The 24778-nt window shown below is 46.5% G+C and overlaps 1 protein-coding gene across 4 annotated transcripts in view; it reads right to left on the bottom strand.

The window, feature by feature from the left end:
* The window catches only part of Apba2 (amyloid beta precursor protein binding family A member 2), a 223923-nt gene that overhangs the window by 42667 nt on the left and 156478 nt on the right, over positions 1-24778 (bottom strand). For all 4 annotated transcript variants that reach the window (XM_029541610.1, XM_021193417.2, XM_029541614.1 and 1 more), the window contains one exon: positions 17652-18648. In XM_029541610.1, coding sequence (XP_029397470.1) covers positions 17652-18608 — 957 coding nt within the window. In that variant the 5' untranslated portion in view covers positions 18609-18648. The remainder of the gene's footprint in view (positions 1-17651; positions 18649-24778) is intronic.

The following is a 24778-nucleotide window of genomic DNA, read 5'->3' as shown; positions in this document are numbered from 1 at the left end:
AAACCCAAACCACAGCTGTGCTTATCCTTGACCCGCATGAATTCTTAGGCCTGGCCAGGCCACAAGGGTAAGCCTCAATCCTGTCTTTCTGTCTTGGTGTACCAGCCAGATCACACAGGTGAGGCCTGGCCTTGTCCTTCTGTCCTGACTGAGCAGCCAGACCACACAAGTGAGCTTCAGCCTTGACCTTCTGTCCATTTCAGGGCCAGCATCCAGCTTGCTAACACTGCTGGCAAGTTTCTTCCCTTCCCAAATGCCCTTCAGGAATAGAGCCCACTCTTCGCACCACAGTAGGCTGCAATCACTAGGGACATTAGTGGAAATCCACCCCATCCAATTCCATGCCAGCCAAGCTGAGTTTGTGGACAGTGCTGGCTTCTACGGGGCTGATAATGAACGACTAGGGACAGGGCTCTGAAAGGATCAGGAAGAGCCAAGCTTCCATCGATGTGAGGTCCCTTACCTCATGGCCAAGGTTGGCCAGGAGAAAGACCCCAAACAAGCCACTGGGATGTCACCTCCAGGATGGATAGGATCTCCCTAAGGGAGAGTCTAGCTGTGGGGATCCCGATGCCTCCCCATGAATGTGTCTGAGATGTCACCTCAGATACCTCTCTAAGGGAAAGCCTGGCTGTGGAGCCCCCCCACCCCTCACTGTTGAGTGCATTCTAGGTATCTCCAGAATGTGGCTCACCTGGAAGATTCTAGCACATGAGCTCCCACAGGAGGCCTACCCTACTTCCTGCTGCTGATCAGGTCTGCTCATCCCCCAAAAAGCCCTAGAGAAAGCAACTACCAAACAACGAACAGAGCCCCCCATACATGCTGTAGCTGTGGTGGTGCCTAAGCTCCAGAGAGGAGGAGAGGTCTTTATACCAGATATGGGGATTTGGACAATAGGACGCTATACCCTCCCTCTGAGTTGGAAACAGGCCAGCCATCAGGCCTCTGGGTAACTTTAGGTCAGAGCTCATGACTAGCCAGGAGGACATAGGAGAGGTGACAACTCCCTCTTTATGTCCTGCCCCTGGGATTGCTTGATGTGGGGCTACAGTATGGGGCATCCATGAAAAAAATGTGTCTTCTCTAGGCACCACCCTTCCTCAATGTCAACAACTCCTCTAAGGTATTCCCAAGTGGGCTCCTCATCACCATGACAACCACAGTTTTCCATAAACAGCCAGGCTGATTTTCGAAGAGGAAGGAAGGTGGGCTTATGAGTTTCTCTTCAGGAGACTAGAATGTTAAGGGGACCAGCAGCATGGAAGCCCCATTGGAAATTCAGTGTCGAAGGTCCACATGGATTTGGGGCTCCAAGCCTCTTAGGTGAAAGTGACACTGAAATCCCCTTGGCATTCCCTTGGGTACAACAGCCAGGCATGTGTGAGACTGGACCAGGGCTCCTCCACACCACTAGCAGAGTTCCCATCCTTTTCCCATGGCCAGAGGGCAGAGAATGCTAGCACAGAGCATGTGAACTGAAATGGGCTCTCAGGTGGAGAAGCTCCACTGTGGAGTGCTGATCAGTGTGTGGTATGGTGCAAGCTGGCTGATCACACTGGGACCCAGGGACAGCTGCACCCAGGGACAGCTGCTCAGCACCGAGATAAACACCCTTCATAAAAAACACTAATACAAATAAAACATCAGAATAAATGTGTGGGCTCCAGTTGGTGTGAACTAAAGTTTGGAGTTTTTAAAGTGTCAATTCTGATTTGTCAGCTTAATGCAACTGAAAATCCAGTACTATAACCCACACTGCTTGAGATGAACTCACAGACAACCAGCTCGCACCCACTCAGCTCGCGCCATCTGGAACAACAGCCTCCTCTCGAACGAAAAACAACGTTGGGAACTGACAACATCAGCTTAGATCTGGAGAAGTCACAGCATCTCACTGGGCCACACCTCCCCCTCCAACATAACCCTACAACAGAAAAACCCCAGGGCTGATGGATGACCAGACAGCCGTGTCCTCTGGGGACCATTGCATACTGTTTTCAAAAGAGCCAGCCAGCCCCAATTATCTGATAGGTCTACAAAGATTTCTTCCTCCATCTAACTCGAGCAGGTCAGACCAATTCTGCTGCACAAGGGCAGCTCTGAGTGGGGACAAACCAAAAGCATCATCAGCAAGGAAGGGTCTATCTCAGAGATGCAGACATATTCTTTCAAAAGCACCTAGAATCAACCCTCGGATACATACAGGGCCCAGGAAAAAAACTATACCCAAAGTATGCTATTGAACAATATTCCTCTTACAGTTCAGTAACTCTTACTGGCCTCTTTCATTGTCTCTTACAGTTCAGGCCATTTCTGTAATACTTACCTTAAGCAAAAGGGGCCCAGGATAAAGTATTTATTCTTGTGATAGTCACTCCCACAGGGCGACCACTTTTACAAAGAGATGTGTGACTTAGAAGTATCAAGGCATTCTAAGTTTCTGGACTAATATCCACTTATCGGTGAGTGCATATCTAGTGACTTCTTTTGTGACTGGGTCTCCTCACTAAGGATGATATCCTCCAGATACATCCATTTGCCCAAGAATTCCATAAATTCATTGTTTTTAATAGCTGAGTAGTACTCCAGAATACCCAATATACATTTTGCAAAACACAAGAAAACCAAGAAGGAAGACCATAGTGAGGATACTTCATTCCTCCTTAGATTAGGGAACAAAATACCCATGAAAGGATATAGATACAGAGACAAAATTTAGAGCTAAGATGAAAGGATGGACTATCCAGAGACTATCCCACCCGGGGATCCATCTCATCATCAGCCACCAAACCCAGACACGATTGCATATGCCAGCAAGATTCTGCCCTGATATAGTGGCCTCTTGTGAGGCACTGCCAGTGCCTGGCAAACACAGAAGTGGATGCTCACAGTCAGCTATTGGATAGAACACAGGGCCCCTAAAGAAGGAGCTAGAGAAAGTACCCAAGGAGCTGAAGGGGTCTGCAACCCTATAGGAGGAACACAATATGAACTAGCCAGTACCCCCAGAGCTCGTGTCTCACATGTAGCAGAAGATGGCCTAGTCGATCATCATTGGGAAGAGAGGCCTCTTGGTCTTGTAAACTTTATATGACCCAGCACAGGGGAATGCCAGGGCCAAGAAGTGGGAGTGGGTGGGTAGGAGAGCAGGGGCGGAGGAGGGTATAGGGAACTTTCGGGATAGCATTTGAAATGTAAATAAAGAAAATATCTAATTTTAAAAAATGGGGAAAAAAAGGAAGTGTCAAGGCAGACACACCAGGGACCAACCTGGTCATACAATTTGGTTTTTTAAATCTTTAGGTAGGTTCATGATTGGAAGGAGGGAAGGACTGCACTCCCATACTCATGCCAAGCATTTCATGGAACACCTTAGACTCAAAATTACTTATCAGTTGCCCGAATTCCAGCTTTTCCATCGTATAACACTCGACCTCTCAATTATGTGTGCGTACAGTTCAGTATCACTAAATGCATTTACACGTGTTCATCTTTACCACCATTTTCTCATCTCGGAAAGGTTGGAGTCAGCCCTCTAATTTAAAGATCCCTTTTACTGTACTATTTGTCAATCTGGCCACCCTTCCAGCAACTGGTGGCTGGTGCCTGTTCTCTAGCCTGGCTTTGGACTCTAGGCCTGGCCCCCTGAGATCCTCCCCACTACTGACCAGCATAACCAGCCAGATACAGCCTCTACTTTACTTCCTGTGGCCTTTCCATAGAACCTTGCAGGGTGCAGACGGTGGAGGAAGGTGCTTGGCCACTCATTTCAGAGCACAATCCCATTTTTTTCCCCCCTAAGATCACCTTTGTGAAGGGACTGTACTGTCCACAGGTGGCCAATCCCGAGTAAGTGTTTATTCATTCTGCACCAAGCAGGGCACTTCTACTTAAGGACAGAGAGATTTCCAATGAGAACTCTACCCTGGATACTCCACAGGCAGCATGGAAACTAGACTTATGGTAGCTGCACTTACGGTTTTTGCCAAGATTAAACCTTTCCTGGGATAAGCCAGGGTATAAACAGATTTTCAATGAACAAAAGCCATCCTCTAGAGATTAAGTCTGGGGAGGTGGAGAGGCCAAGTCTGGCCTGCTGCAGGATCAGGACTATTACATTTTTCCAATTTTAGAGTAAGCAGAGGCCCCACTGGCTGCTGCTGGGGAACGGAAAGGCCCTGCTGTTGTACAAGTACACGAGCTTAAGATCATATAGCCCAGAAATTCTGCTCCTTCCTATGCATCCCATAAAGCTCAAGATGAGAGTTCATGACAACTTGTTCACGGCACCTTTGACCTTAGTTATAATGTAGAAACAACCGTAACGTTTGTCAGTGGTTGGAGAGAGGCAGGACACGCTCATCCCATCAAAGATCATTCGGCCTGAAAGGAATAAGGCTCCAATGCACTACTGCAATGCCAGACTAAGGCAGACTAAGGGAGAGGCTAGCCAAAAAGGTGGCCTAGCATAGGACCAAGATATCCAGAATAGATGAAAGCATGGAGATAGAAAACAAGTGTCCCATTGCAAGAAATTAGGGCAAGGGAAGACTGTTTAAGGGTAAGAGGTCTTTTGAAACAGTGGGAATTTTCTGATCTAGATGGCAGTGATGTCTGCAAAGTATTTACTGAAAGCCATTGAATGAACCCTTGCTTCAAAATAGGCCCAATGTCGAATCGTATGTCGAGTGTATTATTATACATTCAAAGCAATGGCAGGAGACAGTCAATATACAGCAGGGGCTCAGCTCTTGCCTAGCAAGAGTGAGGACTTTGGTTATATACACAGCCCTGCCCAAACAAATGAATGAAATGAAAATATGAGTAAAAAAAAAAGAATAAGCTGAGCCCTCCAGATGTCTAAGCATCCTGCCTTCCTCATGAGCCATCCAGCTTAGCAGGGCCCTGCTGCATGAAGGTCAGCCTCCAGCTTCAGGATGCAGGCAAAGTGGAAGGGGTGGCCAAGGGAAGGGGTGGTCCACATACATCAGGGACCCATGTAATTTTTTTCCTCTGGTGCACCTGTCTCACATCTGGAGAGGTCACACTAAAGGGACGTCAAGGGGACATGGGAATTCCATGGTTTCACACAAGGCATACTACATAGCAAGGGAGAAGCCTATTTGGTTCTGATTAAGTCTCAAGACAAGAATATCTCCACCTACCCTTCTTAAGGCCTGCTTTGTGTCAACAGGGCTTCTTCCACCACCAGTTCTGCTAGTTAGCCTTGAACAGCTGCAAGCGATTCCTCCTACCCATCTGAAGGTAAGACATCAGATGGGTACAGATACGTGCTCACCGATGCAATTGCCTGCTGTTATCCACAGCTCAAACCTGGAGCAAGTCCTCCCGGGAATCTGGGCCATCCTTTTGAATTCCCTTAGCTTCCCTGCACTTAGCCTCAAGCCTTGTGCACACATTCTGAGAAAACTAGCTTGACATCTGAAACAGAGGTGCCAGTGTCAGAAAGAGAGTCAGCGACCAATGCTAAGCCAATATTAGGTTTCAATTTCCAGGGGACATCTTCTGTATTTAACTCCTATCAGTCCATGTGGGCTGCCTGCCATGAGTGGCACGGAATGGCTACTGCCAGAGCTGTGCTCTCCTAAGAGGAAAAAGAGTCCCCAGCTGCAGTCAATATGATTAGTCCTCAGTAATAACTGACTGACTTCCAACTCACAGGAACAACCCAGTGCCACAGACACCGGAGCTAAATCCTGTGTCTCAGAATTTAAAAGACATTTCGCCAGATAACATAGTAAGATGATACCAAGGGCCCAATTAGCTTCTCCCTGCCAAGCTTTTGGGAATATAAAAATGGAATGTTTGCTTTTTTAAAAAGCTAGTGGGAAGGGGAAGAGAAGAATTAATGTTTAGTGTTAGATTTTTACAAGACAAGAGGGTCTCAATTTACGACAAGAGTTTTTCCAATACTTTTTTTTTTTTTTTGACTTTACATAGTGCAAATGCAACATTCAATTCAGGAGGAACTGCACTTTAGATTGTAGACTTGGACTGCCCGAGGGCTAGGAGCAGGCAATGCAGTTGTCTGTCAGGATGCTGGCCACCATAGCAAGCCACAGCTTCCAGTCAGCAACAGAGAGCACAGCTATCTACAGCATCCCGCTTAGCTTGGTCCTGCATCCTGCTTAGCTTGGTCCTGATGTTGGGACAGTGGTTGCACCCCCTGCCTTTTTTTTTTTTTTACTTACAATTTTCTAAATTAAGATTTACGGGCTTACTGTAATATAAATCCATTGTAATTCAAGGCATGTCAGTGTGCAGATTTTAGTAATGCACAGGGTATGACCTCGGCCACTTCCCTTTGCCATGTGTCTGTGCTTATAACATTTTTGATAATCTTCTGTGTACCACTCCCCTGCCAAGGTGAGATCATGTTCAATACTGACCACAACCCAAAACCCAGGAGAGAAAGGGTGTGATGAGCTACTCGTAGATTGTGATACCCCTGGTGTACTCTAAAGCAGGTCATGAGGTACCCACTACCTCATGACCACATGTGTGTTCTGTGTCCACATCCTAAAAGAGGGTACGCAGCTCCACTGTTGTTCTATCTGAACCAGTTTGATTGGTCTTAAATGGCTTTGTCTGTGTGTGTGGTGCTGGCTACTCACGTTCAGACTGGCCCAGCTTGGGTACTGATGTTCTAAACTGGCTCAAATCAGTCAACAACACAAAGATGTTTCTTTTACAATAGTAAATAGGTTTGCTCTGACAGCCACTTTTAAGTTGTACAGTTGAGTAGCTTGAAACATATTCACCCCCACTCATACCCAGGTCTCCCTTGTACAACTGCAAACCCCATGCCCCTTAAGTTACAACTCTCCACTCAAACATCTTCTAGCCCCTGGAAGACACAACTCTACTTTCTGTACTGGGAACTTCATGGAAGTGTAGCACACAACATCTGTCCTTCTGTGTCTGGCTTATGTCTGTACACTGTCCTTAGGGCTTTCTGTGTTGTAAATGCTGACTAATGTCAGTGTATGTAAATGCTTTTCTTTGTCCATTCGTCATAACAACTGAGGCACAGATGATCCACAAATCCCTAAAAATGTAAACAGCCCACCATCTCTCCTCCAGAAGCCAGACTGTCCATGGTGTAGGTGTAATGGATTTTTCACAGTTTTCCTGAAGTTCAAAGGGGAAGAAGAGTGGGAGTCTAAGCTAACTAGCTACTAAACAGTAGAAGGCACTGCTTTTGTGCCTTTGGGTTTTGAAGACTGGATGATCTTTTCCCTTATTGAAGACTGGCTGATGCTTCTAAAAGAGGTTGTCATGTTGTCTTCCACACCCACAGAGATGAATGAATAAAGGAATGAATGAATGAACAAAAGAATGAATGAAGGCACAATGATAAGGTCAGAAGTATAGGCCAGGGCTGGTGAGATGGCTCAGCGGGTAAGAGCTCCTGACTGCTCTTCCAAAGGTCCTGAGTTCAAATCCCAGCAACCACATGGTGGCTCACAACTACCCGTAACAAGATCTGACGCCCCCTTCTGGAGTGTCTGAAGACAGCTACAGTGTACTTACATAAATAAATAAATAAATAAATAAATAAATAAATAAATAAATAAATAAAAAAAAAGAAGTATAGGCCAGTGGTAAGAGTGCTGGTTTAGCATGTACAAGGCAGTGAGTTCCCACCACAAACACCACAAAAAACCATGTTAGGAGACAAGCAAACAGTAGGAACTAGACCGCAGCTGCGGACGGTTTCTGTCTTTAGAAAGAGAGATAACTAAAGGGCTTAGGGTACTTGAGAGTCCTGGACTCCACGTGGAGTGGCCTCAGTCCTGGCCTCCACGTGGAGTGGCCTCAGTCCTGGCCTCCACGTGGAGTGGCCTCATTCTGGAGCTCTTAGGCAGTAGAAACTATGTAGGAGTTCACTATGGCAAAATCAACAGACACCAGCCTCCACCATCACCCAGCACTCAGAGCGGAGGTCAGCGATGGACGGCCCTGAGCTGCTTTCTAGAATTGCTTTGAGGAGAAGTGGGGCTACGTGGGAAGTGTCAAGGAGCATTGCTAGGGTACAGAAAGTGGAGCAGGCACACAGATCTCACAGGTAGAATCAGAGGCTACCTGCAAGCATACAAGCCAAAGGGAATGGTGAAGGTGAATGGGTAATGTCCCCCCAACCCTGTGCCCATCTGTCCAGAAGCCCATCGCTCTAAACTCCTCTCTTGGATCAGCAATTCTCCATCCACCATCATCCAGAGTAGGCTGACAGTCTACCCAGCCCAGCTGTAGGCTGAGCAGGCCACCCTAAGGTGCAGGCCACCATGAGGTAGTACTGCAGTTTTGTCAGCACCAAGGACAGTGCCCACCTGCTCTCAGGAGCTGGCCCTTGGCTCAACCCTCCTGTTCTTGACCTACATGTCAGGGGTTAAAACAAGGAGAAGCTGGCACAGAGCTTTTTGGAAACTTAGGTGTGGCCTTCTCCCAGCTCCAACTGTTTGGACCTCGGCTTGGTCTCAGGTGGAGAGACACTTGATTCCCTTCTGTGAAGGTAGACCAGGGAGTCATTGGGTAAACCCTGACTCAGCAGGTTTTGGATTTCACAACCTATTTCAGGGGCACCGCCCTGTGCACATCCTTTCCTGAGATGCCTGGGCTGTGCTTGTGTTCCTGTGCCGTCTGCCATATGGACAGACATTATTGATGAACCCCTTGCTACCACATCCCCTGTCTTGTTAGTGTCTGATTTAACATTGGGTGTGAATGAATGCTGTGGGGTGAAATCCCATGACTGCCACATCCCGTGTCAGTCACACATCAGGGGAACACGCCATGTATGTCATTATGCATTTCCATGTGTCACAGTTATCCATGCTGCCTTCCCCCCCCCCCCCAAACAGATGAGGTTTCTAAAAATTCTTACATGGAGATCTGTACTTCCCAGGCAATGTCATGTGACTAACCTTGTTTATCAGTTGGATGTTGGTCTAACCTCTGGCAAATATGAGGCCCTGTGAGATGCTGTGGGTCACAGATGGGAGCCAACCAGGGAGAAAGGGAGGGATGTGCCCAGAGGCCAGCTCCCTGCCTTAGGTCACTCATCTATAGTCATTCCCACTGGCAAATTAGTGAAATTCTAGTCAATGTCACAAACACAGTGGGTGGGTCATCCTCTCCAGCCTGTCTGTCACTTCAGGTCCACCCTTGTAAGCCCCTATAATGCTTGTATTCTCTTTCCATCTCTAAGGGCGACTCTCCCTTGCCAACCCACCAGACCTGCTATACCTTGCCCCCGCGGACCAGCATGGCCACAGCTCTGAAGCGCTTTGTTCCTGAGAAGCCCTCCATGCTTGCCTTGCTGACCTTGGCCTTCTGATGTCTCTAGCACTTGGCCTTTAGACTCCAAGTCTCTCCTAGCTCTGCTCCTCTCTCAGGATGATCATTCTCTGTCTCTCTCTCTCATCACTACCTTCAGCCTGGAGCTTCTGGTTTTCCCCAACTTCTCTTGGAGATCACAGCCCACTACAGCTACAGCCACAGCCCACCACAGCTACAGCTGCAGTCCACACTGAGGGCACTCACACAACCCCATGGTTTGCCTCACTCATTAACTGATTTTCCAAAGTTTCCCTCACTTCTCATCCATGCTGGAGTCTGACCTCTGGCTGGAACTCCTTGCCTGGGTGGGCACCTTTCTTGAGTACCCAGCCCCGCCTGGATGAGGCTGTCTCTCCTTGTCTGTCCCCCTCCAGAATGAGTTCTCAAGTGTAAGGGTAGGACCACCCTCACCTTGGTGACCTCAGTGCCTGATTCACATAATTGCCAATCAGAATGGGTGGGAGGGGATGCACGGCCAGCTAGCCCAGGATGTGGGGTGTTCTGTAGGGGAGAGTTGGCTCTTAAAGAAATAGACTTTAAGAGGAGACACTGGTGAGAAGATGCCTATAGTAAAGAGATCTCCAGGCAGTATTTGAAGTCAGTGAGAGGCCAGTGTGAGTTCCCCATCACTTTTTCCATCAGAAAGCAGGCATAAGAAAACCACGGCCATGACGGGAGCTCTAATTGTCTCCTGGAAAGAGGCTGCGGAGATGCCATGTGAGAACCCCACCCCTTGAGGTGACCTTCAGAGAGGATCGGCTGTCCTGTTCACCCCACTGCTCCTCTGTGGCTCTAAGTAGTCCTGATCCTTCTTCTTCCCTACCTCATCAGCTAGGGTTACGTCTTCCTGTGTCACTTTTAACAGCAAGGCCACCTATTTGCTCCATTGTAACCCCCCTCCCCCCGTACTGGCCAGCATGGGCCATTTCCCAAACTGAAGATTCCCCCAGACTTAAAACTCATTATTATCATCAACATCACCACCACCACCACCACCATCAGGACCAGTGCCACCCACCTTTTATACTCCATCAGCACCCAGGTCCAAGTCACTATTCCTCTCCAGCCTCTGGAGATGGGTGTGCCCAGTGCAGGTAACCTGCCTACACTTTTCTGTATAGCAGAGTGAGATCCAGGTTTTCTGGCTTTGGGAGATGTAGTCTCAATTATCATAAGCTGACTTCTCTAGGGACCAGGGGAAGGACACCTTCTGAACATCTATTAGTAGAAGGACTGATGATTTTGGAGGGTGCATGTGTGAGATGTGAGTGCACACATGCATGTGAGCTTGTTCATGAGTGGGTGCATGTGTGTGCTAATGCTAATAGACCAATGTGAGTTCCCAGGTAGATGGAGGCCAGCTTTAGCCACCGAGCCATGGCTCGACACTTGGTTTACTGAGGCAGGGTATCTTGCTGAGCCTGGAGCTTACCGGCTCGGCTGATCTAGCCAGCTTGCCTGGAGGATCTTGCCTTTGCCTTCTGAGTGCTGGGATTAAAGGCTTCAGTTTTACATGGCTGCTGGGCCTTGAGCAGATCATTACCCTGTGCAACAAGTGCTTTATTCATGGAGCTGTCTCCTTAGTCCCTGCACTGAAACTCATCATATAAGAATCAAGAATGTTTGAAAACTTTATGAACTCAGCAGTTCCAAAGGTTCAAATTAAGTAATTTTACACTATATATATATATATATATGATGAAATTATACTACTAAACTCCCTTAATTTGTGCAGTAAAATAATGTGTGTGTGTTTGTTTGTGTGTGTTTGTGTGTGTGTGTGTGTGTGTTAATTAATTTTTGGAAACCAAAACAATTTAGACCCTGACTTTAACAGTGTTCTATAAATTCCTGCCCACATTCCCACTTTCTGCTTCCAGATAATCACAGCCACCTCTGGTGACATACCACCTCTGGTGACATACCACCTCTGGTGACATACCAACCATTCTGAAAGCCAAGTGGAGCAGTTCTGCTGGCTGAGCCAACAAAACCCAACAATCAAGTTCAGAAGCTCTGGGAGAGGAGGAGGGCAACAACAGCAAGCGGCACCCATGGGATTCCTCTTTCAAAACAGTCCTGGGACTTTGTAAAAGTAGGTACAGAGGTTACCCTGTCACACTGACCAGAGAGAAGGGTGATAAAAAAATAAAGGCTCAGTGCAACCAGAACTGACTACAGAAACCAGCTGATGTGCAGACACAGAAGGCATGTGTGAACAGAGGCATGTGTGGGCAGAGAAAGAAGTGTTGCAGGAGGGTTATATCAGAAAGAAACCATATGTCCTCCACAGAGATCCAGGGCCTTCCCAGAGTCTTTCCTCTTGAGTAAGACTGAAGTCATCCTCAGCAAACCCCCAAATCCCTGGTGTCGGGCACTTGCCGAAACACTATCTGAACATGGATAGTTTGCATCCTCTGTGCACGGCAAACACTAAAGCCCTTCTTCCCACTGCAAACAGCTCAGAGAGGGACCCGGGTGCTAACAATCCCACTGAGCTCTGCTGTCAATCCTCTGCTATTAAAATGGGAGCTAATCCTTGCTTCATGTAGCGCCAGATCGGACACAGTGGGGCACCTTTCCAGAAGGCACATAGTGCTACCAACTCCACCAGAAGCAGGTCAAAGTCAGGCATTCGGGTAGTGTTATCTCTGCTTATTGGGCACTAATATCCACACGGCAATCTTGAAGAGTCCTTTGCAAAACAAGCCTTGGTGAAATGTCACAGACAGAGCATCTCTGTGGCGAACGGTGATGGACATGACACTCAATGTGGCCAAAGGCCCCGGATCACCCTTCACTTGAGCTGTTGTATTAAGCTGGCTATGAGGTATTGATTTTCTTGTTTTTCTATTATCAGAGGGCTCTTGCTAGAAAACACTGCTGGGGTGGTGATAAATAGAAGTCATGAAAACCACAAATAATCAAAACACATATTTGGTTGAATGGACCCACGATATAGAGCTGACAAACTAGACAGCCTGAAATCTCCAAGGTCCAGCAGACTAAATCTCTCTAGGTAGATTTACCTCATGAAAGATCTCACAAAGCAGCAGATGAGAGGACAGGAACAAGGGGGTACTCTAAAGCAAGCCACGTAGCACTTGCTAAAACCACACGCAGATACACACCTACAGGTTTGGCTCTTTGGCACTGGACAGACATGTTCTTGCAGGATTCCTCAAAAGCACAGAACAACAATCCCACAGAACAGAACTCAGCCCTTTCAAGCTGTACCACAAGGTGGGGGCGGGGATACTTATACTACATAGGACTCAACCACTTAGTGTTTGTCTGAATGAGAAATGACCCTATAGATTCATATATTTGAATGGCTAGTTCCCAGTTAGTAGGAGGTATGGCCTTGTTGGAGGAGGTGTATCACCGGGAGCCTTTGAGGTTTCCAAAACCCATGCCAGGCCCAGTCTCTCTGCCTCTTGCCCACAGATCAGGATATAAGCTCTCAGCTCTTGTTCCAACACCATGCCTGCCGCCTGCCACCATGCTTCCCATGACAATCATGGACTAACACTCTGAAACTATAAGGGAGCCCCTAGTTAAACGTCTTCTTTTGTAAGCTGCCTTAGTCGGGTGCCTCTTTGCAGCAATAGAACAGGAACTAGCGCACACCTCATTTGTCTGAGAGTACAACCTCAGCACTGAACCTTTGGATTCTCCCAGGAATTCAGAGACTTTGAGCCCCTTGTACCAGGACACAGATTTCCCCTGCCCTTCACAGCTGCTCAAGAATTTTGTATAAATTGAAGCCAAACAATCACTAACTCTTCAGCCATGACGGGTCCTGGTGGGGGTCCGTTATCAGCATTCTGGGCTGGCATTAAGCCATCCTGGAATTGAGTAAAGAATTCTGAACTTTACAATGAGATTTAGGTTGCCATTTCCCATATATTTCTCTTCCAATGGAAAGAAAAGGTCTTGAGGCTATGGGATGTTGGCGGAGCAAGCAGTACAGTTGCCCTGCACAGCAATGAACATACATACAGCTTGAAGAACAAAGAAGTTTCCCCAACTCATCTGCCAACCAAAACACAGCGATCCTCTGCATTCGTGGGTTCCACATCTAAAGATTCAAATGAGTGTGGGTGGGAAATATTCATAAAAACAAAACTGCCTCTGCTTTGAACACATCCACGCTTTCTTGTCAACATTCCACTAAACAACGCAGGACAACAATTTACACGGCATGGCATTGTATTAGGCATTACACACCATCCAGAGATGAGCGAAAGTAAAGATGGTTGCAGGGAGTCAAAAAATGAGCATTAGTAAAACTGTTCTCAGGAATTGGAGCCTGGTGGGTTTGGGGGAATCTCAGGAAATCCTGGAAACTGCCCTCTCAGTCAATCCTCTCTGCTGTAAAGCTGCTGGTGTTGAGTAGTGGATTCCTCTGGGACTGCAGCCTTCCACCTTGGAAGGAAGCTCCATAAGACACAGGATGTGTCCTGGTTGGCTGTGTGTCACCTTTACATGAGCTAGAATCAACTGAGAAGAAGGAACACCTCCATCAGAATGCCTATGGGTAAACCTGAAAGGCATTTTCTTGGTTAATGATTGCTACAGGAGAACCGATCCCATTGTGGGAGGTACCATCCCTGGGATGGTGGGTCCTGAGTTTTATAAGCAGGCTGAGAAAGCCATGAAATGCAAGCATCTCTCCATGCCCTCTCTATCAGTTCCTGCTCTGAATTCCTGCTTTGGCTTCCCCTGTTGATGGACTGAAACTTGTAAGAGGAACTGGAGCCTTCTGAGCACGCACAGCATCCCAAAGCTCAGGCAGGTGCTACGGGTCACACATTCCACTTACTGTCACAACGAGCAACCTACTTTCCACAGAGGCCAGACTCAAGCCGTGTCTAGTATAAATTCATCTCCCATGTATGGGAAGGAGACATCTGACTGACTCCTTCTGTGCCCCTAAAGAGGTGGACTGACAGCTGACGGGCCACCTGTATCTTCATAACCATGGAGACGGTGAGAATAGCACAGTGCCAGTTCAAAGGAAAACAGGCTCAAGGAAACATTCAGCAAAATGCATGATGAAGTCTGTGAAATGAGAAAGGAGAAAGTCCCAGGGCTACGGAGTGGGACTATACCTCACGGCCAAGAGAAACACAACAGGCAAGTTAGTTGTGTGGAAATGTAAAAGGGTCAACACGGATGTATCACTCAGGCCCTGGCCCTCAAGAAGTACAAAAGACAGAAAACACCATTTGTACGTAAAAAGATGTCTGTGCCAGTCTCACATACGGGAGAAAATGCCATCCGCCATCTGCGGTCTAATGATAGCTGTGTGTTCTATGCTCAGTCCTGTGGTCTGCAGGGAACACGGAAGCCATGAAGACAGGTCTTTATGCTGGGTAGTGGGCCTGCGGGAAGTGCATCTCTCACATGCATACCGTGTACTATCATCCCTGCAGTGACCAAAGGATGTTCCTCAGGACAGCCTAAACTTCCTGCACAAAATGACTGAGAGCAGCCCTGGGTTCAGATTTGGGGGATTTTTTTTTTTCTGACTTTGTCATATTTACATGCACATAATGAGACATGCTTGGGATGAGACTGTAACATGAGAATTCATGTATGTTTCCTAATGAAAAGCCTGAGTGTAACCTAACACTCTCTGTTTGGTACAGTTGTGCTTTGATCATGGCCTGTCTCAGGGTGGTGGTGTGATGGTTTCTGCTATAGCCTTATGTCAGCACTCAAGAAACCAGCTTTAGAGTATTTAGGACTCTGTACAATTTCAGGTTAGAGACACTCAAACCATACTTCAAAAACTAACCCTGACTATAATTTTTAAGCTTTAAAATGAGTAGGGGAGAGATAAGGGATGCTAACCATGCCCCTCCAGTTGGACACTTCCACGGCAATGCTTCTCCGATTTGAATGCGCCATCTTGTTGAAATGCAAACAGGTAGTTCTGGGGTGCCCCCTGTGGGGTCCATGCTATAGGCCAAGGGCAAATTTTACAGAGAAAGTCTACCAGGAGGCCAGTGTGCTCACTCCAACCCACCCCTGCAACCCCCTGCCTCCTGATTCATTTCTGCTGTTGGTTCTAGGCAGTGTTGTACTAAACATGCAGATGGGGCTCCAGGAACTGGGCAGGGGCCTCAGATGCACTCTAACTCACCATCCTAGGCCAGGCTTTGGATTGTTCTTGGCACAGCTTGTCTGTCCCCAAGGGAGTAAGATTCCTTTTAGGAACACGGCGGTGATTTCAAATGAAGCACCTTCTAAGTACTCAGTGCTGTGCATTTTCTAGAGAATCTGGTTTCCAAGGTGATTCCAGTGGATATTTATGGCTCAGTTTATTCACCAGTGGATGTTAATGGCCCGAATTCAGAATTCCTTGTGTGAGATGAGCAACTCAAGACAACAGGATACACAACGCATCCACATGGCAAGACCCAACAGATTCTGGGGGCCTGGGCAGCCTAGAGCTAGGTCCTCTGGTTCTCTCTTGACAGGATTAGTCCATGGATGGACAGGCAAACTAATGAATGCATGACTACGAAAGCAATAATAACAAAACAACAAAAGAACCTAATATAATCCTTAACAGGCTCCCAGGAGTTTTTTCCAATGTCTTGGCTAAGAGCATTGCTTTAAGGACTCCCTGGGCTGAGAGATTGAAGCACCTGCTTTTCCATTCAACACCTTTCTCTGAAAGAACAGACTTCCTTCTTGTCTTCCATGATGGCTTGAAACATCCCCCCAGTTCCACCTGCCACCAACACTCATTTATTTAACCATTTGCATTCACACACACACACACACACACACACACACACACACACACACACACACACACACGTGCACCCCAAGCACACTAACCCGAAGGTCTATGGAATTCTATTCACCTTCATTCATTCATTCCTCTGGCTATCATGAAGGAAAACAAAAACAGAACAAAACAAAACAAAACAGAACAGAAAGGCGCCCAGGTGTTCTAACTCCGTACCAGGTTCCAAGATAATTTTCTCCTGACAGACCTTTGATGGGGAGGCTACTTATTACAGCAAAACACAGTGTGTCACATGATCTACAACCCATGCCCATTCCTGCAGTGCCATTGCTGTGGTTGGGGATAAGCCCACGTTCTGAAAACGAACAAATAAAAATGTGGGTATTTTGGCCTGAAGCCCAGACCAGAGCCCCAAGACCCTGCCCCCAACATTTAGTAGTACAATAGAGTTTATGCCTCACAGCATGCCCCCCCCCATGAAGGCAGAACTGCTGTTGATGACATGGCACCCCAAAAGTGAAGTCAGCTGGCACTTACTAACTCAATGAGAATAAAAGGCACCGAAATGTGTGGCGAATCCCACAGCAAATCAATGTGATTTACATTCTAAGCACAAGTTTTCACTCCTGTGTGTGTGTGTGTGTGTGTGTGTGTGTGTGTGTGTGTGTTCAATTCAGTATGTATTGAATAAATATTCAAACTCATGAAATCTTCTGGGGGAGAATAATTAAGGCTTTACAAACCAGGAAAGCTGTCCATATAATGGGCCAAAGAGACGTTCCTTTATACAAATCCAGTAATTATATCTCTTTTTACGAGCTCACAGAGATTTCTTTTTCTGTCTTGCGTGGGGGTAGGGTGGGGTGGGATGGTGGGTTTTCAAATGTGTTTGTTAGACTACATACTTGCTTTGATGTTAACTGAAATAAAGCATGGTTGTGGTTCTATCCCTCACGTTAGCATGCCCTTCCTCTCTATGACTTGGTCACATTTCCAAATAGTGATTTCTTTTTTTCAAGACAGTAGTTTTCCACAACTAAGTGCCCATGGGGTCAAGATGGCTTTGGAGACATTACAATGGGCACTGTGAGGAGGGAAGAACGTGAATGTCTACATCCCATTACCGCCATCCTGCCCAGGGTCCTGATGGCCTGAGAAGGCCACCTTGGGGGAATCGGCGGAGCGGCATGGATCCTCTCCTACGGTGAGCCGATTCAGGCAGTGGAATACAGCCTGGGTTCAGGGAATTTCCTAGGAGATAAGAGCTGCCAATCAGCCCTTTGGTGGGATGGGTTCCTGAATTTAAGGGGTGGATTCCTTAAGGTGACCAGAGGTTCCTTGATCATCACTGTTACCGAATAATTAACTTAGCTCACAGTACGTACTGGATCACTGCTAGCACCCCCCACCCCACCCCTCCACCTGTCACAACCCCCACCACCACCACCATGGGCTTCACTACCTACTGGGTGATATCATACTCTCTAGGGTCACCCCTCCCCTGGGGGTAGTTAAGGCATACCTGCTCTTGGGGCCACTTTGGCCTCTCTTCTGGGGTCCTGGTCTTGGTCTTGAGTCCTCTCTGGGGGTCTCCAGGGTGCTTAACCTCAGGGGGAAGGTTCAGCGACTTGGGCCTTGCTTCTTGCCTACCGGGTCCATGGCCAGTGTCACTGGGTGGACAGGCCTCAGTGGAATCCCCGGGATCCAGCTCCGGCATGTGCTCAGGGCTGGCCTCACTGGCACTGGTAATACTGGTCATGCTCAGGCTCATCTTGATCTCAGCTACTATCTGGTCGATGTCTTCCTCCTGTTCCTCTAGGTCCCCGTCCCCACGCCTCATGCGATAGGGGGAAGCGCCACCCGTGTTCCCATTGGTCTCAGGGGGGTAATAGTCCTGGTAGCTCTCCTTGCTAGAACAGTAGTGGCCATCGTCTTCCTGGTCATGGACCTCCAGGACAGTAGGGTCATCCTCTGGGATAGGCAGGTGGCCATCTGGGTACTCCTGGCTGTTTTCAGCCCCGTGGCTATGAGTGTGAGGGCCCACCGAGTCCGTCCAGTCCTCCACTGCCTCCTGACACTCATCGGTGTCCACGGGATGAGCACCGTGGGCTATGTATTCCTCCCCATTACAGTCCATGCCCTCCAGGTAGCTGTCATCCTCAGGACAGTATCGGATGTAGTAGGTGACACCCTCCTCCTCCTCAGGGAGGCCTTCATCATAGTCCTCCTCCTCAGATGTGTTGTTCACATAGTCAGAGCTGGAGTCCCCGTCAGGGCTATGATTGTGGCACTCCTGTTCCTCGGGCGTGGGGCTCTCTGGCCTCAGAGTGCCCAGCTCCAGGCCTGTGGGTACATAGCTCTCCAGAGGCAGTTCTGCGTCCTCACTCTCAGGCTCCTCCTGGTCATGGGGGATAGGACCTGGCCTGGCCCTGTGGTCCAGCATGCTGCTTGCAGTGCTCTGACGCTTGCGGTGGGCCATGGCAGACGCTCACACAGCCATTGTTACCTGAAAGCAGCCACTGTGGAAAGGAAGGCAGAGAGAGCCTCACATTAGACCATGGCCAACCCAAGACATGTGCCACTTGCTATGTAACCAAAACCACGTTGCTAAACTTTGATAGCATACACTGTGACAGCTGTTGACCCCAACACACCACATAAAGACAGCCCTGGACAGTCCTGGACTTACTATGAGGATACATCCTGATACAGTTGCACTTATATATAAGATCTAAGATATATCTAATATATCTATATTATAGTATATTATATATTATTATAATTATATAATAAATAATTATGTATATTATATATTATATATCTAATATCTGATATATATATACACACACATATATATATATATATAGGATTTTGTTTTGTTTTGCTTTTGCTTATAGTTTTTGAGACAGAGTTTCTCTATGTAGCTCTGGCCATCCTGGAACTCCCTCTGTAGACTAGGCTGGCCTCAAATTCATAGACATGTGCCTGTGCCTGTGCCTGTGCCTGTGCCTGTGCCTGTGCCTGTGCCTGTGCCTGTGCCTGTGCCTGTGCCTGTGCCTGTGCCTGTGNCCTGTGCCTCTGCCTCTGCCTCTGCCTCTGCCTCTGCCTCTGGAGTGATGGGATTAAAGGCATATGCCACCACTGCCCAGCTTAAAGTTTAGATTTTTAAAGTTTATAATTTATCTCCACTGATACTTTTAAGAAACTGAAAAGATTAATGGGATAATTTTACTTTGGATTTTATGACTGTAGCTTATAGCTATGGCTTCTTGAAACTCAAGGGAAGTCTCATTATTGGAAAAAAATCCACTGGGTATTTTCAGTGCTGTTTCAGAATTAGGTGTTTGCAACACTGGCAAAGTAGTTGACGAAAGAGCTGGTACTTTAAAAACCAAGATAAGTCTCTATAAATTCTGCAAAAACATTTATCAAATGAATGAGTTGTTAGAAACTTTTAAATCACTGCTAAAAACCTCTTCATTAGCCTTTTTTTTTCTTCTTCTTCTTTTTTTTTTTTTTTTTTGGTTTTATGAGATAGTGTTGGCTGTCCTGGACTTGCTCTGTAGTAGATCAGACTGGCCTCAAACTCACACAGATCCTCCTGCCTCTGCATCCTGACAGCTAGGATCAAAGCCACCAGGCATAGCCACTTTGAGACATGAAACATGTTTTGTGCCCAAAGTATCAATCTTGTATTGTGATTATAAGGACACACTGAGAAAGTCATTTGATGCTGAAGTAACTATCTAATATATAGGTCCGATAATTTAACTAAATTAACATTTTGCTTTTGTAATGGATTAATTTTCTAACAAAATGCAAAGAAAGAAAATGCTGTAAGTAAAACATAAATTCAATCCATCTAACCTAGAGTATAAGTACTTCCCCTCCTCCACCCCAGACATGCACAGAGTCCTTGCATTCACCTACTGTTGGGGAAAATTCTCTAACACAAGGTAGATCCCCCACTAGACACGGAATAACTCGTGTGGATTTTCAATGCTGTGATGGCAGTGAGAAGCAGGGTGGATACGTGGCTACAATGGTACACATTCATAAGCCTGAGTCCTAAGACGGGCTGTGCGCACACATTCATAAGCCTGAGTCCTAAGACGGGCTGTGTGCACACATTCATAAGCCTGAGTCCTAAGACGGGCTGTGTGCACACATTCATAAGCCTGAGTCCTAAGACGGGCTGTGTGCACTTGCCTTCGTGGAAGCCTAGCTCTCTCCTACTCCAGTCTAGGTTATCTGTTCTCCCCCAGCCCCGTGCCATTTTAATTGCCATGGCTGTGAGATTTTAACACCGGAGAAGTCAGTTTTCTCCGTTATTCTCATTTTTAAATGGCCTCTAGCTATTTCCACATTCCTCCTCCCCGATGAACTGAAGAGCTTTCGAGTCCAAACGTCCTCTGGGATCCCATTATCATTGAGATTGGTATAGCCTTCAATTATGCATTATTTTAGAGAAATTTTCAAAACTCACAATGTTGGATCTTTTTATCCAATTTTGCCGCACAAATAACTCCACATTTGCCTAAGTCCTAAATGGATCTCAATGGCTTCGTAGTTTGCTTCAGACTTATCAGCATCCTTGAGTAACTTTATTCTCACATTATTCTTGTGTTGCAATGAAGTCTCTCTCCCCTTATTTACCTGGCTGTTGCTGGTATATATATACAGGGAAAAAAGTACTGGTTATAGGAAATTACATCTTACTCATCTACCTACTCCTGGTTGATTTTAGTTGAGACTGTTCTGTCCCTAGGCAAATGACACCACGCACATGTCCTCACAGACTTGCTTCTCCATCTCATCATGTGACCACCTTTGCTTATTTGAATGAGAAGTGTCTTCCACAGACTTCCATGGTTGAATACTTAGCCACTGGTTGGTAGCACGGTAGGAGAGGTGTAGGGGGTGTAACCTTGCTGGAAAAAGCCCACCACTGGGGCGAGCTTTGAGTTTACAGACCCAGTGCCGTGCTGTTTGCTTCCTGCTTGGACTTTTGGCTCAAGATGTGGTTGCCTAGCTTCCTGTTCTTGCCACCACACTCTTCTGGCCATGACAGACCCTCTAAAATCACAAGCCTCAAACAAACCCTTTCCTTTATAAGTTGATTCTAATCAAGGTATTTTTTCTTTTTTTTTTTCTATAACTAGAAGTTTATTGATAAAATTGTCAGGAAGGAAGGAAACCTTTCACATCACTCTCCATAATAGTAAATAGCATAGGTGTTGTGTCATTTAAAAAAAGATAAAGAGCATCATTATTTTCTAATAACTATAATTATTATTTTAAATAGTAAATGTACATGTACTGAAATTATGACGGTTTTTAAAAATTATTTATCTATTTACGTCTCAAATGCTCCCTCCTCCCAGGCCCTCTCATAGAGTCCCTTGCCCCATCTCCCCTCCCCTTCTCCCCTAAGAGGGTGGGCCACCCTGTGTACTCCCCCCCTCCGGCTCATCATGTCTCTGTAGGATTAGGTGCATCCTCTCTCACTGCAGCCAGACAAGGCAGCCTTTCTGGATAATGGATTCCAAAGTCAGGTTATGGCTTTAGGGATAGCCTATGCTTCGGTTGTTGGGAGACCCACATGGATACAGAGCTGCATGTCTGCTACGTATGTTCTGAGGGCCTTTGTCCAGTCCGTGTAAGGTCTTCGGTTGGTGGCTCAGTCTCTGAGAGCTCTCAGGGGTCCAGGTTAGTTGTCTCTGTTGGTCTTCCTGTGGAGTTACTTTCCAATTCAGGGTCCTTAATCTTTCCCCCCAACTTCTCCATTAGAGTCCCTGAGCTCTGTCCAGTGTTTGGCTGTGGATATCTGTATCTGTTTCAGTCAGCTACTGACTAGAGCCTCTCAGAGGACAGTGATGCTGGGCTCCTGTCTGCAGGCATAGCAGAGTGTCATTAACAGTGTCAGGGATTGATGCTTGTCCACAGACTATGTCTCAAGTTGGCTGGTTATTGGTTGGCCATTCCTCCAGTCTCTGCTCCATCTTTGTCCTTGCATTTCTTTTAGACTGAACAAGTTTTGGGTCAAAATTTTGCGGTTTGGTTGTTATCCTTTTTCCTTCACTGGCGAACTCGACTGTATTCTAATAGCGTTTTTTTATTAAAAAGTGAATTGGTCCAAGAGAATAACAAATGCACCTTTATCTAATGGCGAGAAGGAGGCAAGACTTGACAACTAGGCTACTCCAGCCTTAACAACCCTCTTATTCCTAACCTGAATAAAATGTTTTTGTTGTACTTTACTGAAGCAAAATAAGTACTATTTTAATTACAATGGTTTAAAAAAAACAACAAAAATCAATGACAAACAAACATCAGAATATTAAGGAAAGATAGCTTTGATAGTACTGATTTTTTTATTTTAAAAAAATTGTGCTTTGAGCCACCATGTGGTTCAACTGGGCACTGGTATGGATCTAGCTTTTGTTTATTTTTGTAAATGTCTCACTATGAAATGTGTCTGGTGGCCTTACTCCCCTCTATGAACTGCACAGCCAGTGATTTGAGGGGCTTCCTCTATGCCATCTCTAAATGGCCCCATCACCTCCCTTTATTACCACACAGGGCCCAACTTCCAACAAATGATCTCTCAGGAAACATGTTAAATATGCATACCACAACAGAATAGCCAATTCAGGTCTGAACTCCACAAATAGGGGGTTAAGGACAGCCACAGATAAATGTTAAAGGAGATGATGCGGTCAGACTTGTGTCTTAAATGGCTCTACCACACAGTAGGATGGCTGTGGCTATCCCAGGTCACATCTCTTCAAGGGGACATGAAAGCGTTTAGGTAACATGCATTTGGAAGAGGGGGTCATAGCAGAAAGCAAGGGTTGCTTCCTACCAAAGTGTTGCACTTACTTTGAAGAGTACACGTCAGCTTGGGGATTTGCATGTTCATGGCATGTTCTGGGCAAGTGTTCTGCCAAAGCCTAGCCTAGAGCCGCACGTGCTTCTAATTCAAATGCACCCAGGACTTCATTGAACAGTACATCCTAAATTAAGTATCACTGTGAGCCTCGGGAATTCCCCACTCTCCATGGGGTGGGTTTCATCTCTTTACCAAGCAATAGAGTGCCTTTCTCTATATGTACACACACACACACACACACACACACACACACACACACACACACACACACAGGGGGAGGAGAGGAAGAAGAAGCTCCCATAAACTTTTTTCTGATCGAGGTTATAGGTCACTCCCACAGCTAGGGCATGAATGAATAGTCTGGCAAAATGGGCCATTTGGAGGATAACAGACAACTCCCATACCAGAAGACAGGGTGTGGCCAAGGGATGGAGAGACAAAAAAAAAAAGTGTGCAGAGGTATAGCTGGAATGGAATGATTCCTTTTAAGTAAATGGTGTCCCTGCTACCTTTTTCATACTACCTATGTCTTAAATGAAATGAAATGAAATGAAACACCTGTGTTAATGGTGTTTAGAAGTAGATCTGTGGAGACAATGGGATTAGATGTGGTCATGATGGCAGAGTCCCACATGGTTAGCATCTTTAAAATTTTATTTATTTTATTTTTTAAGATTGTAATCTATTTACATAGCTTCCCCCATTCCTCCCTCCAAAGCATCCCATAGACCTCTCCTTACTCTTCCAAATTCATGGCCTTTTTTTTCCCCATTAAGTGTTGTTATATACATATACATATGCATATGCTTCTATTGTTGATCACATAAAATATAACCTGCTCGGTCTGCATAACGTTACTTGAATATACTATATATACTATATATACTGTATACTATTAGTAGTGTTTGAGAAGATTCCCAAGCTTATACACTGCTCTGTCCCTTGCTAACACTTCACCATGCTATACCTTCAGCAGGTGCTGGTGTCCTGCCTTCCTCAGACCTTCAGAAGAGTAACCCAAAGAAGCTCTGTTCTCTATAAGTCAGTCCTGTGGTACACAGAACAGACATTAAAACCGCATCCAGCGACGTTCAGGCAGTATGCATTCCAACAAGGCACGCTGGGTGTGGCTTGGGAACGCTTTGCCGCCTGATGGTAATGACTTCTGTTACCATCACCTCAACTTCAAAGCAACTTTTTCAGGGAGCTCCCAGATGCTTGGAGGAAGTACCTTCAGAACCACAGAACATCGTCCGCTTGGCCACAATCATCCTGCCGTCATTGGAGAACTCAGCAACTGGTCGACAGGTTTCAGTTGCTTAAGTGCATACCAAGTCTAGGGGTGCAACTACCTGGTGGGGGACAGCTGCCCTGTGGGAGGCCTCCAAGAGCTTCTCTCCCTTCAGTAGGAGAGAGGCAGAGGCTGAGCAATCCTGCATGTTGCCTGCTGCAATGATGTGGGCAGAGTTTCATATTCAGGAGGTGGCTGCTTCCGAGTGCTCATTAGTTTCTGGTGAGGAAAATGGTGATCCAGTGCTCTGCATTTAACAGGAAAGGAGGAGAGTCGTGTGATCCAGGCAAAGACCGAGGGAAGGAGGAGGAGGGTGGTGTGATGCAGGCAAAGGCAGCTACTCCAGGCTCTGTGGTGCATTCCTCTCTGTTCTTCATTCTGCTCATTTCTTCACACGGCTGAGAGCATGCTGGAAAGACAGTTCTGTGTCTTCCTCTTTTTTCTTTTTTTAGGTGCATGTTACACT

This window comes from Mus pahari, chromosome 1 (assembly GCF_900095145.1).
Source record: "Mus pahari chromosome 1, PAHARI_EIJ_v1.1, whole genome shotgun sequence".
In the NCBI taxonomy this organism is placed as follows: domain Eukaryota; kingdom Metazoa; phylum Chordata; class Mammalia; order Rodentia; family Muridae; genus Mus; species Mus pahari.
This window is presented reverse-complemented; position numbering and strand designations above follow the sequence as displayed.